Here is a 20727-nt window from a genome sequence, read left to right as displayed (position 1 = left end):
AAGCTTTACAGTACCTTTACTGTGTGTTATAAAATGTTTGCTGGCTTGGCTGACTGTACATGGGGATCAGCAGAACCGCTGTGTATCACAGCCACCAACCACTACAGATGCTCATCCTCCTATATAACCCTAGCCAATGGGAGTCTGGGGGCAGGATATAGAGGAAGGAAAAGCTGAGAGCTGCATCACAGCTAGTGCAGTGCTGATTGTTATACACACAATGGTGCTGCTGATCCCTGGGGACAGCCAGTCACCACATACTGTACAGTATGTTATAACACACAGTAAAGGTACTATGAAGCTTGTACACCATACATAACCTGCCCTCCCCCACTATATGTGGTCGGAGCTGCAGCTCACAGGCACCAACCACCACTGGACATAAAGCAGTTGTGTGGGGTTGATAAACCTGGCCATGCCTATCACTTTAATGTACTGTATAATTCCCTCACAGATAAGGTGTAGATAATACAATAGGTTGACACCACAAGGTTGACATACACTAAGCCATCGTTGACAAAATGCCAACAAGCGCAAAGTCAACACTGACAAAAGGTCATCATGCATTGGGTCGACTTTGACAAAAGGTTGACCCAAGCAAAGGTCAATATGGCAATGGTCAACACATGAAAAGGTTGACATGTGTTTTTCCTTGTCTTGGATTATTTCATGCTTTACCATTATTTATTTATTAACAGTTTCTTATATAGCGCACACATATTCCGCAGCGCTTTACAGAGTATAGTTGAACAGTCACATCAGTCCCTGCCCCAGTGGAGCTTACGATCTATATTCCCTACCACACACCATGTACACTCACACACACACAGACATTCTAGGGTTAAGTTGTTGGGAGCCAATTAACCAACCAGTATATTTTTGGATTGTGAGAGTAACCGGAGTAACCGGAGTAAACTCACATAAATACAGGGAAAATATACAAACTCTACACAGTTAGGGCCATGGTGGGAATCAAACCCATGACCTTAGTGCTGTGAGGCAGTAATGCTAACCATTACACCATCCGTACTGCCCACATAGACTCTAACTGGGAATGGTAAAGTGTCCTGAAGCAGGGTGAATGAGCCATGCAAGTGTACATGCAACACTTATTGGTGGTCCACATGCTTGACAAAAAAACACCCTTGAAAAACTAATCTTGACCTTTTAATGTCAACTTTTGGTGCCAAACTTTTTACGGTCTACCTAGACATTTGGCCTTATTCTAGTTCACTCTTCTGACAAAATCCTTCTTAGATGGACAAAACCATGTGCACTGCAGGGGGGCAGATGTAAAATGTGCAGAGAGAATTGGATTTGGGTTAGTTATTTTGTTTCTGTGCAGGATAAATACTGACTGCTTTATTTTTACACTGCAATATAGATCTCACTTTGAAGTAAAACCCCACCCACATCTAATTCTCTCTGCACAAGTAACATCTTCCCCACCTGCAGTGCACATGGTTTTGTCCATCTAAGAAGGATTTTGTCAGAAAGAGTGAACTAGAATAAAGCCCATTGTCTGGGGGCTAACCTGAGTAGCCAACATTATGGCTGTGAACCACAAATACTGGAGCAAAATTAACTGTTTGTTTTTCTGAAAACCAGATTATGTTATTGAATGTATTCATGGAAATGGCAGTAATTACAAAGGAACAAGGAATATAACAAAGAGTGGCCTACACTGCCAGTCATGGAATTTAATGTTCCCGCATGAACATAGGTAAGAATTAAATAGAACATAATAAAACAACTCTTTATTCTATTTGCAATTGAATCAGAAGTACTAAATGCACATTACATGATAATACAAAAATTCTGTGAAATAATTATTGTATATACACATTTCTAGGTTTATTCAAGCTTACTAATGGGTATTTTGATATGTCATTTATTTTAAAGGTTTGTCCACCTTAGACCAAACCACTTTAGTCATGTAACTACACCTCCTTTGGGACTCACACCACCTAATCTCATGGTGCCTCACTGGTTTCTATATTCCCATAAACTGCTTATATGATTTTCCCACCCCACCGAGTTCTCCAGAGTTGAAACCTGGATTTTTTCCCAGGCTTCAAAATAGTTCTAGCTGGCTGGGAGTCCTAGAGAAAAAAAGCACTATTTTCTGTTTTACTGCTTACCTACATATTGAGAGGTACTGCAGGTAAAGTAAATAGTAGTTGCTCAGGGCTAACAAATTATGATCATTAGATTACAAAGTGCAAAGATCACATTAGCCTGTGTGAGAGATGGCCTGGGGATACCATTTTTAAAAATAATTGCCTATGCCTCTGCCCTCCGGTAATCACCTGCTAGAAGTAAAAAATAAGAATGACCAGACTGTTCGGAGCAGAGATATTAATGCCTTCAGTTACAGGAGATTTTTTGCAGATGTTTTCTCCTTTTAAGCAATGTACAGGTACAGATTAGCTACATTTTTTAAATTGCTGTGCAAAATATTTGGCAAATATATTCTGCAATTTCTGTGCGTAATTTTCATGTGTATGGTTTGGCCTTAGAGTTTTCAGTCCGATCATTCCACAGGGAAAATGAATTAATTGTTATTTCTGAGCTACTGTATGTTCATTTAACAAAGGAATATAATGTCATAGGATTAGTTAAGCAAAAGCAGATCTAAAAGAAGATTCACACCTCTATAGCATAGAACTAAAGAACCTAGAATATTTGTTGGATTTTACAGTTATAACCCCTTTTATTTAAAAAGCATTTCTATTGTATATACTGTACCTACCTGTTTCCTGTCCAAGTTTGTGTTTATTTTGTATAGTACAGTATACTTTATGTTGGGTTTGAGATTGCAAATTGGTGATAGATTAGATTATAATCCTTTGATTCAGAACTGCATTATTGATGACTATAGTCATTAATAATAAAGGTTCTAAAAATGAAAAGACGTGATGTTGCAGATACTTTAGCAATCAATCACATTCTGATATCATTTTCTAGGATGCAACCGAGAAATGCTATCTGCAAAATCATCTCTTTTCATTTTTAGAAGCTTTAGTACTGTAAATTTACCCCTAGCAGTCCAAGTTTTAGTAAAATCCATGGTACTTGTGTATTTTGGCGGCGCCCATCGCATCGCATACCATAACACATACGATGGTATGCGATGCGACGCGATATCGTACGATTTTGCACGATGGCATACAATTTTGAAATTGTATGCCATTGTACATGGCATACGATGCCATACGATGCGATGCGATGCGATTAAACATTGTATAAGCACCCTAATGGGTGCTTATACTATGTTAAGCACCCAAATGGGTGCTTACAATGTTAAATGCACCCCCACGCCACCCCCCACTATAAACGTGAACCCGAAGCGGGGCGAGCGCAGCGAGCCCGCGAGGGGCGGCGGTACGCGTCCTACGACCTTTTCATACCCCCACTATCCACGTCGGCGTGGAGTTGAGAATAGAATAGTGTGGCGAGCGCAGCGAGCCACCGAGCCCGAAGCGTGGCGAGTGCAGCGAGCCCCGCGTGGGGACGCGGATACCTTCACAGGTAAACGCGTCCCCTCGCGGGCTTCACAGGTGTCCGCGTCGCCACGGACACCTGTGAAGCCCGCGAGGGGACGCGTATAACTGTGAAGGTATCCGCGTCCCCTCGCGGGGCTCGCTGCGCTCGCCACGCTCGGGCACTATTCTATTCTCAACTCCACGCCGACGTGGATAGTGGGGGTATGAAAAGGTCGTAGGACGCGTACCGCCGCCCCTCGCGGGCTCGCTGCGCTCGCCACGCTTCGGGTTCACGTTTATAGTGGGGGGTGGCGTGGGGGTGCATTTAACATTGTAAGCATCCATTTGGGTGCTCAAAAGCACCCTTTAGGGTGCTTATACGATTTTTGGTCGTATAGGGGGTCAAAATCGCGTCGCATCGCATCGCATGCCATCGGGTGCATGGCATGCGATGCGATGCAATATGTTCGTCGTACGACGGACATCGGGGGCGCCGCCAAAATACACAAGTACCAAATCCATGTTTAAGCACAGATACCGTAACTACTGAAGTATTAATTAAGTCACTTGTATTCAAGTATGGCTAGCCTTAAACCTTCCTTGACTGTTCAGGCTAAATTTACCAAGATGGGAATTCTATTGAAGATGGCATGTTGCCCTTAGCAACCAATTAGATTCTATTTTGTATTTATTTAGCACTGTCTAGAAGATAATAGATACAATTATTATTTGCAATGGGCTACATCCCATCTTCAATAGAACTTCCAACCTAGTAAATTTACCCTTTAGTGTGCCTTGAGGACCGTGGTTGAGAATTCTTGGTCTAGCATATTAAATCTTACTAGTCATTCTCAGTGTGTGTTAACAAATACAGAAGGAGCAGTGCGCCGACTGATTCGACCATTAGTAATGCTTTCACATCAGGCTGTACAGTCAGACTTTACAAAGGTCATGTAACAAATGAAGGAGCTGCACGCTATTTTGTTTGTTAACCCTGAGAAGAAAATGGTGATGTAATCAGTACAGACTGATGTGCAAGGCAATTATGGGAAAGAATTAAACACCCAAACATTTGCTGCTTGTTAATGTGTGGGCTGAAATTCACAGAACAACTTCATCACAACATCTGTTTTTATGAAGGTGGTTTCCATGTTTATGTAAAGGAATCTCTTTTTCAGAAACTGTAATTTGGGGATAATTTCAGCAGATTCTTTTACAAGGCTGGTTTTAGTAACATTCTGTTTTATGTCATTTCCGATCTTTCGAAAACAGAAACGTGAAATTTCGTCAACCCTTTCTGGTTATTGACTTGTGTTCTTGTTGTTCAGTCTAAAGTATCAACCATACTGACAGTTCAGACAAGATTAAATGCATTTTTGCTTTCTATGTACTTACAGCATATAATATGTTATTATCAAGTAAAGTGATACTTTGTATTTGTTTGGCATGTCTTTTGTCCAATTGATCAGTAGGCGATTTGATTATATTGCAGCTCATTTAAATAAATTGCACTAGTCCAGATGCTGCACTTGGCTAAATCTCATGGGTTAAAGAAATCAACATACATAGTCTTTAACCTTATTTGCTGTAATAGCAGACTAAATCCCATTCAAATTAGTCATATTGTTGTTATAGGATATGATGAGGTCACAGCGGATGGTGTAATAATTAGCATTACTGACTCGCACTTAGAGGATCTGTTTGGTTCCTACCATGGCCCTAACTGAGCGGGGAATGTATAGTCTCCTCGTATTGTGCCTGTACTATATAGTCAAATCGAATGCATTTTGCGTACTATTCGATTTGATCCCAATCTAATCGCAAACAAAATCGCACCGTGGACCCAGTGGCGTAACTATTGTAAGGCAGCCCCAGCAACCGCTTGGAGGGGCAAGCAGCAGCAGGTTCTGGGTGGGCGCCGGGACACCCGCTCGATGCACTGACATGCTGCTGCCTGTCGCTGCCCACTGACTGAACACTGGAAGCGAGTCACCCGCAGAGCGGGTGCAGCCATGGCAGAAATGACAAATCCCCCCACTGATTCAATTGACTGTACACAGAGCTGGCTATTGGCTACTGTGTACAGGATGGGCGGGCTGATGGGCATGCTAGGGCGGCCTGGGATGCGTCGGAGCCAAGGGAAGCAGCAGTGTATGCTGGTCTCTCTTCCTCTCTCCACACGCTGGGGAAACATGCTGGAGAGAAGCCTGGCATGGGGGAGCAAACTTTTTGGCATGGGGGAGCAAAATTTATAGTAATGCCACTGCGTGGACCCACTACGTATTCCTACCACCTGAATGTTTATTTAAAATGATGTTTAGTTTGTTTTCAGCGTGTTTATTACTTCTATAATATCTTATTACCAGAAAGTGCTTTCCAGTGCAAAATATTAGTTGAAACATCTAGTAATATGTATTCAGTTGTCACAAGAGGGCAGAAAATTAATAATATTTGCATGGGCAGCTGCTAATTAATAATGCTAATTTTGGTAGCACTACTATGACTAAAGTTGTATGGGACGTATTTGACACATACATGATACTAATAGGCTTCTGCTTTCCACTGTACATACTAAAGTATATTTACAGTAGTATTGTACTTTAGACAATCAAAATAACTGTGGTAGTAATACTACATTTGCTATAATGTCATTTTAAAACTAGCTATTTGCCTTTGAGCTATCGAGATAAGGACCTCAAGGAGAACAACTGCCGGAATCCCAAAGGAGAAGAAGGAGGTCCCTGGTGTTTCACGAAAAATCCAAAAGTCCGCCAGGAAGCCTGCAACATCCCATTGTGCTCAGAAGGTAAGATCTTTATTTGGTATCAGCACCACCTCCATATGGGACAAATGTTCTAAGCCTTGTAAAGAGATAAAGTGGGCGGATATTAAGTACCTACCAATCAGTTCATAACTGTCATTTTACAATAACAGCCCGTGACATTGCAGTTAGTGGCTGATTGGCTGGTACTTTATCTCTCTCCACTTTATCATTCTTCAAGGCTTAGTACATCTATGGAAAGGAACAGTAAATACTATTGCAGTCAATTATTAAATACAGAATGTAGTCTTTCCCACAACACTGAAATATGCAGTCCACATGGATTACATTAGAGCTGTGCTAAATCATTTTTGGTCTGGGCACATACATATTGGCACTGAAGTTTGCTCCGTATTACAAAACTGAAAGAAAGAATAAAATCCTATAAAAGGCCTTTCCCTGCCTATATGCAATCACATTTTAAGCATTGGTCAGAACACAGGCTCATTACATTTTGCAGACATTTATGTAAGACCTGGGGATGATATATTTTATCAAGCGTTACTCGATATTTACAAATGGAGCATTTCGGGCCAAAGTGATATATTCTATAAATAAAGTATCACTGTACACGACTAGGGCCCTACACACTAGGAGATTTTCATTATAAGAAACTTTGCCAAAATCGCTGATAGATATATCTGTAAACAAAGTAGTGCGTACACACACTGAGCTATTTTCCAAAAGAGCAAGAGATTTTAAGGAGGTGAAAGACTTTGCTGAAAATCTTTCATATAAAACATTGTGCCAGCAATGTATATATTACTGGCATATAAATAAATGTGCATTGGTGGGCAGTGGTACCAGAATATATATCCAGCAATGCATATAGTACTGACATATTGCAAAATTACACATTGGTGGGCAGTGTAGCGACTGCTGCTGTGGCGTGCTGGAAAACAGAGGAAGGGAGCGGGTAGGCAGCCAGGGAGGCATGTACTGTGCTCCGTGTGCAGCAGGGTGAGGGAGCTGGCGTGTAGCATGGAGCAGGTTAGGGAGCTGGCGTGTAGCATGGAGCAGGGGAGGGAGCTGGCGGGTAGCTGGGTGCCATGTAGTGTGCTCCTTTTGGAGCAGTGGGAAGGAGGAATGCGGGCCGAGGGGACGCGTAAAGTGTGCTCCGTGTGGAGCAGGGGGAAGGAGGAGTAGGGGCTGCCGGGCTGACTGGCTCATCTTTCGGTCATTATCGCCCAGCACCGTACGCACTGAGTGATGATGGTTGAAATATTAACCATCATCGCAAAACATGCTGGTAAAACCAGCAGGCGAACCACCTTACTAGTGATGCGGGAGTGTGCATCAACGGTAGTCAGGCATCGCTGGCCCACACACACTTGCCGATTTTCAGCTGAAAAATCACCAAGTGTGTATGGCCCTTAACAATATTTATCTAGACTTTCCTTCACCTCTGTTAATATGATCACAACAACAATGCAGAGGATTGAAAGCTATTAGGTGAATCTTCATGTTCAATCATGTTAGTTAGTCAGAGATTATAGTATTACAAACAACAACAGGAAGATCTTTTTCTAATTATTTTATAGCAACCCTGAGTGAGATATTGCTCCAGGGAATTAGAGAACACAAATATGAATGGGGAGATAAGCAGCTATCACATGGATAGATCAATAAACAGAGAGGGATGCAGATATAGAATGCATTAGATTGCACTAAAAGTCCTGTCTTTCTTTGCTCTGATTATAGTGTTCCTATAAAAGTTTCCTTAACAAAGATGAGATAAATACCAAGGGATTTATTCTGATTCACTCGGAAAGGCACAATCATTCTCTAATGGACAAAACCATATGCACTGCAGGTGGGGCTGATGTAACATGTGCAGAGAGAGAGTTAGATTTGGGTGGTGGGTGTACGTCAAACTGATATCTATATTGCAGTGTAAAAATAATGCAGCCAGTATTTACCCTGCACAGAAACAATAAAAAACCCAAATCTAACTCTCTCTGCACATGTTACATCTGCCCCACCTGCAGTGCACGTGGTTTTGTCCATTAGAGAGTGATTGTGCCTTTCCGAGTGAATCAGAATAACCCCCAAGTATGGAATGTAATAAGTTGCAAATCTTTAGTGAGTTTAAATTCACCAACGATTGTGGCAAGATTCCATATCCCCCCGGAAAATCACCAAATGTAATAGAAGGAGATATTGAGGCCTACAGGTACATTTACTTAAGCTTCTAAACTGTAAGGTGTTGTTACCCATAGCAACCAATCAGATTCTGTCTATCTTTTCTCTATTGCAAGCTAGAAAATAATAGATATAATCTTATTGGTTGCTCTAGTGACATGACCTCTTTTCACTTTTTAGAAGTTTTAGTAAATTTACCCATTTGTATAAAAATTGGCTGCCAATTTCTGCAATTTGTGGCTGCTAAGAAAAGACGAACTCACCAGAAACTTGCCAAGAAGTAGCTGTGGCCAGAGAAGCCAGAACACAATAATGAGCCTTGTTAATCATATATATTACTTTGTCATTAATACTCAATTAAAGGCTACCAAATAAAAAATATGGGTGAGTCATAAATAATAAATATATTATTACTGCGGCTATGATATTTCAAAATAATAACATTTAAATGAATGTTGACAGTACTATTTTGTTTGAGTGCAGGCATATTCATTATTTAATTATAGGAGCTCCAATACTATTAAAACCGTGTGCTACTGCGAGTCCCAACATAGAATTGCATAGCGTCCTGCTATGTAATGTCGTCCACCCCCTGTGAAAACCACTGGCCAGGGGGAAAATCTCTCTGTGTGTATGCACTGAGCAAATTTCAGGCCAGCGATTTTCACATCATCGCTGTCCACCATACATGCTGGGCAAAATCACCCAATGTATGCACCTTTAAGGTCCATACACACTGGGCGACTATGCCCAGCGTGTATGGACAGCGATGATGCCAATCACCGCTGCGGGGAAAGCCGCTCAGTGCATACACACTGAGCGACTTTCCCCCGGCTCCGCACCGACGGAGGGGGAAGGATAGCGTTGCATAGCACAGAGCTATGCAAAGCCGTCCTTTCCCAGCGATGATGCGGGAGCGCGCAGCAGTGCTCACCGCTCATCGCCGAGCCATACACACTGGGCGGCTTTGAGCTGAAAGCCGCTCAAACTGAGTGTTTTGAGCGACTTTCAGCTCAAAGTCGCCCAGTGTGTATGGGCCTTTAGACTAACAGGCATTTTATCTGCATATGTACAGTATGCCCAGTATGCCCTGTTTTTAATATCCACTCTGTCGCACATCTTCAGGTAATACCAGCAGATGAGCACCGGCCAGCAGCGATGATGCGGGAGCATGCAGCAGCGCTCACCGCTTATCGCTGCCCCGCACACTGTGAAAGCCGCTCAGACGACAAAACTGAAACAGGAGACAAAGGGCTTCATTTATTAAAGATTTTATAAATCAAAAGTTGTGGTGTTGCCCATAGCAACAAATCCAATTATGTCTCTCATAATGTAGGATGCAAAAGAGAAATAAGAGCTAGATTGGTTCTATGGGCAGTACCAAAACATTATAAGCTTTGTTAAATCTACTCCCCCATGTTTAATGCGTTCTAATAAAACAAGTTAAAGTTCCATCAAATCTGTAATCCAAATTGTTTTAATAAAAACTAGTATGTATGTACGTATTCAATAATTAGAATCATAAAATAATCCAAACCAGATGAGACTGGAGAATACAATGGTAATAATACATGTCTGTAATGGACTTTTACTGCAACATCCTGTGAACAAGTCATGCTTGCAGTAGGAAGTATACCAACTTTATTGCTATTATTATTTTATTTTTATAATGGAGGTGGACAAATAGAGATAATACTGTCAGGTCTACTGGTATTTCCCTCTGGCTATTATCTAGTTATAGACCTTCAAGGATCCTCTGTTCTGCTTTCAGAGAGTTGGAAGACTTACTGTAAATGCCAGTTAACAAAGGCTAATCAAATGTTTTTTTCACTTCCACTTGCAATTGTCAGTTTCTATAAAGCTTTCATCTGATGACACTGTAGCCCTACAGGCTGTGTTTATTAGAACAGCATATTTTTACACTGTTCTGAAGGTATTACATTCTACAGTAGTACATAATTACATTGAATGGTAACCCTATTTGTACATACCGCTACTGCCAAAATGTTAAGGGTAAATTGTCATGTGTTGATAATAGCTGTTATTACCTCCTGTCTCCATCGTTTTCCTGCTTTTGATCATCTCTAGCCAGGAAAGTGGATCCAGCGCCCCCCCCCCCCCCCCCCCCCCCCCCCCCCAACATTTTCATCCCAGAACAGGGCCTGATTCAGCAAAATCTTTCTCTAATGGGCAAAACCATGCTGCACTGCAGGTGGGAAAATGTTAAATGTGCAGATTAATGAGAGTTAGATTTGGGTGAGCTATTTTGTTTCTGTGCAGGGTAAATACTGGTTGCTTTGTTTTGTAATTTAGAATTAAGTTTGAACACGCCGCACCCAAATTTAACTCTCTCTGCTCACATTACATTTGCCCAACCTGCAGTGCACATGGTTTTGCCCATTAGAGAAAGATTTTGCTTTTGAACTCCATGCTGAATGAGGCCCCTAGTCTAACTTATAACCTAAGCATGGTGCTGGATAACACAATTCCTTGGCAGCCTATGGTGTTAGGGCATATAACAGCCTTTAACCGTAATGGCAGTACAGTATGAAGCCTGGACAGTATCTCTCTTTTTTATTTCTATCAAAGTTAAACCTAGCTAATATACTGCCACTCTGCCAATCACCTGATTGAAACGTGCATTGCATTTATTCCTACAGTAATACTTTATTGGTCATTAATTATAGTTGGTAATTGTATTATCCTAGAAAATTAATTGTACTTGGTAGCAGCAAAAAGATCAATATATGCTAAGTTCTTTCTTGGGGAGCTTGTACACACACACAAATGGTGGAATTCTTTTCTGTTTCAGATCTTAGATAAGTCACCGTTGGTTTCCCCCAGTTGTTTTTGTTTAGGTGTGGTGATCCAGGTGGTTCATTGCTGCTGGATTAAGGATGCATAGGATACATATCCATTGTTTGAAATATGACAGTTGGGAGCTGATTCGTGTAAGCTTTAGCATTTACGAGGTTTAGCAAAAAGAGAGATAATGTGGAGACGTTGCCCAAAGCAACCAATCATATGTGTAACATCTCAACTATATTGGTCTCTAAAGTTAGATACAGTACATTTTTACATCTCCAAGCTGTGGCTTAGAAGCACTGCGACCGTCACAGAAAGAGACATGCAAAGTGCAGATTCCGTGCGGACCTCAAGCTACACCAAAGCGGTGTATAGTCATGATATGTGTTGTTGCTCAGTATCATATTTATGTGAACTGCACCATACCCTCCTGCGTGATGACAGTTTTGTACACTTACCCCTATGTAAGAATACAATAATATTATACTTACAGAAATTTTCTTTACCTGTTCCGCTACCACCTGGCAGTGGTCACAAGATCCTACCTCTTCTCCTGCCTGCTCCAGACTAAAAACCAGGGTTTTAATAGCTGCCAGGTAGTTGGTTGTTCACACACATGGCCGGTCATGGTTAACCCATTGATGATCGGTGTCATGCTTCGGAACAGGAAATGAAATTTCCATAAGCATGATATTAATTTTCTGTTTTTCCTGTCACACAGGATCACTTCAGTGCTTAAAGTATTAGAAAGGAGCTTTCCTGAGTGACAGGAAAACTGTCTTTCCCATTCAGTGGTAAGTGATCATGTTGTACTTTACTTTTTAGCCTATAACTGACATAGAGGCCCATTTAGTAACAAGTTTTAAAGGTGGCTATTTAAAATATTTCAGCTCCAAACTGTCATGTGTTTGAAAAATGACATTTAGCAGTTGATTGGCTGAAGCCTAATATATCATACACAATGGGTGGTATTCAGTTGTTTTTCACCTGCTAAAACTCATTGATAAATGGGCCACAAAATATGAAAAGATTTGTATATCTGAAAAACACATGTCGTACTGCCAATTACTGTTTACTTATAGGAACAAAACAAAATGCTTAGAACGGGACCAGTACTAATCAAGCAGAGATGGATTCTGCAGAAAGCCATTACAACTTGTTCTGTTTTCTGTATCTAATTTAATCTGTGGAAATGAAATAACTTAATTTGGCATCCCAAACACAAACCATAATAATGTATGATGCAAGGCTAGTTCCCTAAGGAGCTTGTGTAATATCTCTTCAGTTATTTAACAAAGAACTGTTCTGCAAGAGGATGTATGAAATTTACTATAAGTACCTTAATTTACTAAACTGCTCTAACAGTTGCAAAATGTTGTCACTGGAGACGTATGAACCGAAAATGTACATTGGAAAAAAATTATGGTGTTTAGCGGTGTTTAGATGGTTGTAGCATACCTCCAACATGACCCTCTCCAGGAGGGACACAATGCTCTGCTCCTGGACTTCCCTGGTAATGTATGATTGTCATCAACTGTGTTGAACAGGTTATTTGATAAGAAATGTGCTTCAACACAGGTGATGGGAATTAAGAGGGAAGTCCAGGAGCAGAGTACTGTGTCCTTCCTTGAGAGGGTCATGTTGGGAGGTATGTTGTAGCCAATATATCATCAATTACTTGATGTTAGGACACTGTGATGCACCATTCCAATGTACAGCATGTCACAGCTAATCAAGTTGACCTCATTGACATTTGCTGCTGCTAGCAACTAGAGAGATGGGACTAGGGCGGGTAGATTTGGTCTAGTTTAGGCTGAGAAGAGTACAGGTGTGCAAACCATTCTGGTGCAAAGATACCCAAATGATAATGATTATGTTCACCATGAAGTAGCTATTCATTTATAGTTTAATAATTAGAAATACACTTCTAGTGCTTTCTGCATTGATCTTGCAAAAATTATAACATTTTTGATAATATTTTAAATTACTTGGTGCATAGGCTACAGGTGAAGAACCGAATGTACCTAGCGATGTATGCAACATGGAATATAAACAAAATGAACTATTATAAGGGACATTTTTTTTTGTGGGCAGAAGCTGCATCCATCATACGAAAAGACATCAATTTTTTTTATTATAGGACTTTAAGATTTCTGACTTGTACCTACTAGAATGGTACATTTGTTTGAATAATTTAATTTGTGAAAATACAACAACCTAATTTAGCATTCCAAACATAAACCATAATAAAGTACTATGAAAGGCCTAACTGGGAAATATTACTCCAGTTATTCAACAAATACAAAAACCTGTTCTGCTGGTTTGTGTATGAAATATACTATCCATTTACCTGCTTGAGTGGTATATTTGTTTTTCTTACTAACACACATATAATATGTTAACTTTCAGTGGAATGTGTGACCCGTAATGGTGAAAGCTACAGAGGACCAATGGATTATACAGAGACAGGAAAGCAATGCCAGCGCTGGGATTTGCAAAAGCCAATTAAACACAAGTTTCGTCCACAGCGGTAAGAATTGCATACAACCTTCTAGGACTGTCACCAATATTGTATCTAATGTGTCAGAACTCTGAGTTCCTCTATGCTTTATTACCCTTAGGGGTCTATTTATTATTCATTGGAGAGAGAGAAGTGGACCGAGATGAAGGGCCTGATTCAGACTAGTTATCAAGGCTGCAATTTTTGCAACCATGCTGCACTGCAAGTGGGGCAGATGTAATGTGCAGAGTGAGTTAGATTTGGGTGAGTTATATTGTTTCTGTGAAGGGTTAATACTGGCTGCTTTAATATTACACTGCAATTTAGATTTAGATCAGGCCCAAAGTACCAACCAACCAGCATGTAATAGTAATTTTTCAAACACAGCCTGTAACTGCTTTGCAGGTAAGGAGCTGATTGGCTGCTACGTGATATCTGTTGATTCTATCTGTCATCAGTGCTTACTCCGCCTTGTAAATAGCAAAAAAAAAAAGTGTAGGAAGCACCGATGAACAAGATGCATTTAATAGAGGTGGCCACAAAAAGTATGCAACTCAAAAATATGCACACAACAAGCATGCAAAACCTTTTAACAATTGAATTCACTGGCGTACTCACTGATAAACAAGCCTCTTACATCAATGAATTATCTCGAAGATAATGAATTCAGAAAGTCATTGCTAAAGAGCAGACAAGTATCTTGAAGATGAATGTTTACAGCTGATGACTCTGTAAAGTGAATTATTTTGAAAAGCAAATGTAATGTCAACATGTGTTTCTATTGTTGAATGGCTAAAGACTGTGTGTATGCATCTTGCCTCTTTAAACTATAACCCACCCCTGTTAGGAATGTAAACCCCCTAAGCAATAACAACATAACAGTGTTTTGGGAAAAATACTGTATAAACACAGTCTTTAATTTTAAAATCTTTTAAGGAGAGTTCTTTTGATGTTAGCACAATGCAACCTGCCCATGGGTGTGTGCACATACAGCATAATATAAGACCATGGTTATCATATCGGCATCACACAATTCAGGGTCATAGTCACTAAGGGCATCTCCACTGGTCTTCTTCCCCACTCTCTTCACTGCTTGATACATCTACCCCTATGTGCTGTACTGTATTTTTGGTCATAATGTGATCATTGGTAAGCCAATTAGGTTTTCTGTTACAAGTAAATGTTTGCTAGGTTTGCAGGAATCCATTGTTGGTTTCTGGAATTAGATCCAGAATGGGGCATTTAGTGGTTTATATTCCAAGTACAAGTCATGGACAACTGAATGGTGTAAGGTGGCAGAATTATATTTGCTCCTACATGTTCCAGATTATAGGGTTATACTAGCAAATGATTTTAAATTACCTGTAGATTTTATTTAATGCAATGTAATTTCACTCTTGCAAATCTAATTTAGTTGCATCTGAAATGTTATGTCCTGTAGTGTACACAGTAGCTGCAGATGAGAAGTAAGTAATGTTTTCTTTTGGGCCTGACCAATTAAAGTATTTTTGGTAAACAATATTTTGGCTTCCAGTCATACCTACTAAGAACATAATCTATAATGACTCTAAGCAAACACAAATGTCATTTTCTCTTCAATTTAGCGTCCATCATTGCACCTGGCGGATTGGATTTCATATCAATGGTGAATTCAATATCGACTTGAAAGCTCTCATACAACCTGAGCAGGAAATGTAGCAGTCTCATCAACATCAGTGTAGTCACTTTTAAATGACAACAAAATTGATGTGTTATTTCTGGTCTTACATGTTTATAAAAACATTGAGACGGGATTGGATATATTTATTTCTTAAGAACTTGTTAAATACAACAAAATTTGGATTGAACATGAAGTGATTCACTTAGTCTGACACATTGCAATTCTGATTGCAAAGACAATTGAATATATTTTCATTTGTTACCGTGAGTTTGCACAACTTGTGATGTGCATCCTAGTCTGTTATCGTATGATTAGCTACATGTGCGTTGGCTAAACCAGACTATTAGTATATTTTACAATATAGTGCACAATACTCTAGAACAGTTTCACTTGAGTGACTTTTGTCATTGCTATATTGTGCATAAAGATTTGCAAATAGTTGTGTAGTAATGTATTCACATGACTAACTTGTCTTTAGGGAATCATAGCAACAGGCAGCCAGCTGTATGTGCCATGAGGGGCCTGCAGCTTTGATGTTTTCCCTTAGAGTTAGAAAGGCAGGAGTGTTTGGTGCTTCTATCAGCATGAATCATTGGTCAATGTTGTCCTTTTCCTCTGGCAGTCAACTGGAGTTCAGTGCAGAACAAGAAACTCCTATATGCAAATTATGCCAGCTGGTTGCTCCCAGGGGCAGGTGTCATAATCCTTAGAGAGTGTTAAAGTGCAGAGAGATAAAATACCAAAAACATTCGGAATTTAAAAAATATATATATATGCTTGAGCACCCCTACTATTTGGATAGCTGCTTCATCCAATCATGTTTTTGCTTGCCATTTTTCAGTCATATAGGGGAAAGTCATGACACCATCCCCAAGCTAAATGGACTAAATGCCCCTTCTACCACAATGTTTTTCAACCACTGTGCTGTGGCACACTAGTGTGCCTTGAGCTGTCCTCGTGTGCCCCCAGGTCTATAGATGCCCAAACCAGTTTACAGCCAACACCAGTTCAACTGTTATTTACTCCTGTCTTCTTTTCATGTAAAGGGCTATGTATTTTATTTTTGTTACCTGTGGGGACCAGTGTGATTGTTTTTTTTATATGGGGGCCATTATGTTTTTTGTTTTTTTTCCTGTGGGGGCATATGTGTTTTGCCCTGTGTGGATCTCATGGTCTCATGGTGTGACTTGGCAAATTTCAAATTCTATTTAGTGTGCCGCAACGTAAAAAGGATGAAAATCACTGGTCCACCGGAAACTTCTATTAAAGTATGGGCTTGTGTACTAGTTACTGATGTGCCTCCTGTTTGTATAGTTTCCACTAGAACTGAGTTCTGTTTTGTATAATACAGTACAGCTATTGTAATATCCCTACTCATGCCTATGGTCTAAATGATCGTAGCTATGCCATTGCATATGTGTATACAAAGTGAATTCATCTGTGTTGGAAGTTATCATCTTAGAGATAAAACTGGTAGTGATAAAGATATTTATCTGGTAACAGAGTTACAGTTGTTGCCTGTGCTGCAAAGGACAGCTCTTCTCAAGGTGGTAGATGTGAATGTTGACATTTTAAGTGACTAGGCTTGATTTGCTGACATCTGCTGATCGAGTCCTGTGCTGGTTACCTGTTCTAGCCTGATTATATGTATACAGTACTTTACTGGTTATATGCGCTGGCCTGATTATTATGTAACTTAATCAGGGTGTTCACAGTTGCTGTCTGTAAAGAGTCACATTCATTTGATCCTAAGTTTGGGGCTATGCCAAAGTGCATACAGAGATGACTGGGGCTTCTTGGATCTAATTCAACCCTAAGATATACCCATATGTTATTTAATCATGTATATTTAACAGCCAAGGGGATTCCAATGTAAGGCATTTCCTAGATGAATCTTTTATGTTTCATGGTTTCCTTTTAAATATATCATTACTCAAAAGGACAGATACGTTTTTATAATCTATGGGTTCTCATAATTTTCTTTCGCAGACGGCCTTTCAACAAAGAATTTAGCAATATCCTTATATCTGCTCGCAGATTAAAAGCTAAAGAATCTCAAGTTAGACTTCTCTACAAAAAAATTGACATCTGATATTAAGCAGGGAACATGCACACAGACAGGGATCATGGTACAGTGATTGAATCTGTTGTAGTTTAACAGTCAACACACATTAATATTTCAAAAGAACTTTGTAACCTGTTGAATTGAGAAAACATGCTTGATACTGACATACTAATAATTCAAATGTAAGGATCTGTTAGAGAAGTCTGCCAGTAGAATGACTTGCCAGGGGTTCACCTGTAAAAGTAAAGGAAGCAGGAGAAAATAAAGAATAAGAAAAGAATGCTTCATTATTTAACTAAAGCATTTTTATTCATTTATTTTTCTATTCAGAAATGGAAATGAAAGCCCAACACTGGGCTGGCAGTTCCACTATGCATGTGTAAACCAACTGGCTGGGTTATGAATGCTAGAATTGCTAAGTCAACTCTTAGTACTGTTGGTCTAGTATTTACAGGGCAGTTGATAAATTATGATGAAAGATTATTGTCTAATGCAAATGTATTTATTTATTATTTGCCAATTATTTATATAGCACATACATATTCGGCAGCACTTTACATAGAATTTTTGAACATTCACATCAGTTCCTGTCCCAGTGGAACTTACAATCTATATTCCTTACCACATGTACTCGCACACACACACACACACACACACACACACACACACACACACACACACACACACACACACACACACACACACACACACACACACACACACACACACATATTCTAGGATTAGGTTGTTGGGAGCCAATTAACTTACCTGTATATTTTTTGGACTGTGGGAGGAAAAAGGCACAAATACGGGGAGAATATACAAACTCCACACAGTTTGGGCCATGGTGGGAATCAAACCTATGACCTCAGTGCTGTTAGGCAGTAATGCTAACCATTACACCATCCGTACTGCCCCGAAGTGGCACTGCACTTTCACCATACAGTAATGAATGTACCTGTTAGAATTAACAAGCAGGGGTGACATGGTTATTGTGGAGACCAACAACCATGCAGATCGCCTACCCTCCCGCACAGGACCATAATGGGGTGGAATTTGTATGCTGCAACATAGTTGTTAACTGTTTCTATTGTCTGAGTTTTCACTTTCGCTTTCAAAAAAGTTTGTCCCTGGAAATGTCCCAGGATTCTATAAAGAACTGGGTGGTCCTGTAATGGACCTTTCACTTCCCCTAATCTGTATATCCTTTAGTGTACAATATCCCCTCCATTTCTGTGAATTGTATTGTGACACCACATCAGGGCCAGCGCCACCACTAGGCAGCTCTAGGCATTTGCCTAGGGCGCTGGCCACTGCAGGGCGGTACTGAGCCGCCGAGGAGACCAGGAAGAAATCTGCAGCAGCATGTGGGACACCCAGCCAGGAATTCAACCAAGCAGGGAGCAGCCAGGTGAGTCTGTACGCCCACTGCCCCCCCCCCCCCCCCCCTTCCCTCCCTCCCTGCAGGGAGCCCTCTATTGCTGGACAGCAGCAATGTGCTGCCCCCCTGCTGCTCAGCTGCAGAGTGCCCCAGGAAAGGTAACCCCCCGCCCGCACGCCTCCCCCTCCACCCGCCCGCCGGACACCGCCCACGGACTACTGCACCAGCAACCCCCCCTCCCGTCTGGGTGTCCTGTACTTGCCAGCTGCTGCTGATGCAGCTTTCTTCCTGGTCTCCCCTCTGCAATGTCAGAGCGTGGCGGGTCTGGTGCCCACTGCCCCCCCCCCCTGCTGCTCAGCCGCAGAGTGCCCCAGGTGACCCCACGCCCGCACACCTCCCCCTGCCTGCCGGACACTGCCCACGGACTACCGCACCAGCAATCCCCCTCCCGGCTGGGTGTCCTGTACTTGCCAGCTGCTGCTGCTGCTGCAGCAGCAGCTTTCTTCCTGGTCTCCCCTCTGCAATGTTCTGTACTGTACTGTCCCTCCATTTGCATGTTTTGTATTGTTTTCTCTTCATCTCCCTTCTATGTTTTGTACAGTGCTTTCTCAACACCAATGCCTTCCAACCCTCATGCCCAAACATGAACACACACACACACACACACACACACACAGTAACTTTTCTCATGCATAGAAGTTGGTTTTGTTCCTGTTTTAGACTTTCAAATGATCAGGGTCTGGTTTAAGGTTTGTGGGGTCCCTGAACAACACAAGGTCCAGGACCTCCCCCCCCCCCCGATCCACACACACTCCATGCCACCCCCACCCCAGGCCCGGCCAGTTGGTCGGTCAGAGGCACAGTCCACACACACACAGACCCCCGGATGGTACCTTGCTGGGTCCCTGCGGCAGATGTGAGGTCAGCAGCGGGGTCCCTGCAGCAGATGGGAACTACTAGTTCCCATCCACCGCAGGGACCCCCTGCGGCGGATGGGAACTACTAGTTCCCATCCACTGCAGGGACCCCACAGCAGACCTCACATACATGGCTGCCTAGGCGCTGTGCAGCTTGGTGGGTAGGTGTTGCCATGTGATAACTGTACTGTCCCTGCTTATATTGTTACCCACCTGGCTGCTGCAAGGACCAGTGGCGCCACTGATGGGAGCCCAGGTGCTGTGCAGCTCGGCGGGCATGTGGTCCCTGCATGTAATGTCTTAATGTAATGTCTGCAATGTCCCCTCCCCCCCCCTTCATCCCTGCTTGATGCTGCACTGTAATTCACAAAAAAATCCTAGTGTGCGCAAGCATACATGGCCAATAAAGTTGATTCTATTCTATTCTATAAAAAGCAGGGACCGCTGCCCGCCCGCTGCCTGGCACCCACCCACTGCCTGCCCCACTGCCTGGCACCTACCCGCCACCGCTGCAGCAGTGGGGTGGTGGGGGCCCTAGAATATGTGGGGCCTGAGGATGACCGCCACTGTCACCCTGTGGGTAATCCGCCACTGCAAATGATACTTGTACATATGTGTGGTGTTCAAAAGCAACACATCCTATAGCATCATCCATGACATCCTCTTGTTCACCCCAAACCCTGTCTGCCCCACGTCCTGTCTGCCTATGACTGGCAGTGATGGGGCATCACTACATCATCTTCCCAAATCTGCTGGAAACTCGGGCACCTTTTAAGGCCTCTGGAGAAGCTAGTGTACTGGAGGTGCAGTGCCAGTAACAATACATGTAGGCAAAGATTAGGTACCCCCCTGCACAATTCTGGCTATGACATTAGCTATCACCCCTTGTAGGAGCAATCAAATTATCTTCACTCATTAGGATCCTCTTTCATATTATTATTCACCAAATTT

At 41.7% G+C, this 20727-nt stretch overlaps 1 protein-coding gene across 1 annotated transcript in view; it reads left to right on the top strand.

Annotated features, from left to right (window-relative positions):
- Positions 1-20727, top strand: part of HGF (hepatocyte growth factor) — a 132075-nt gene that overhangs the window by 31124 nt on the left and 80224 nt on the right. Inside the window, exons 4-6 of the mRNA XM_083183069.1 lie at positions 1609-1723; positions 6149-6291; positions 13663-13783. Of these exons, the coding sequence (XP_083039195.1) occupies positions 1609-1723; positions 6149-6291; positions 13663-13783 (379 nt within the window). The remainder of the gene's footprint in view (positions 1-1608; positions 1724-6148; positions 6292-13662; positions 13784-20727) is intronic.

This window comes from Crinia signifera, chromosome 4, assembly GCF_055691185.1.
Source record: "Crinia signifera chromosome 4, ASM5569118v1, whole genome shotgun sequence".
NCBI lineage: Eukaryota > Metazoa > Chordata > Amphibia > Anura > Myobatrachidae > Crinia > Crinia signifera.
Note: the sequence above shows the minus strand (reverse complement) of the source record. Positions and strands in the feature narration are given on the sequence as shown.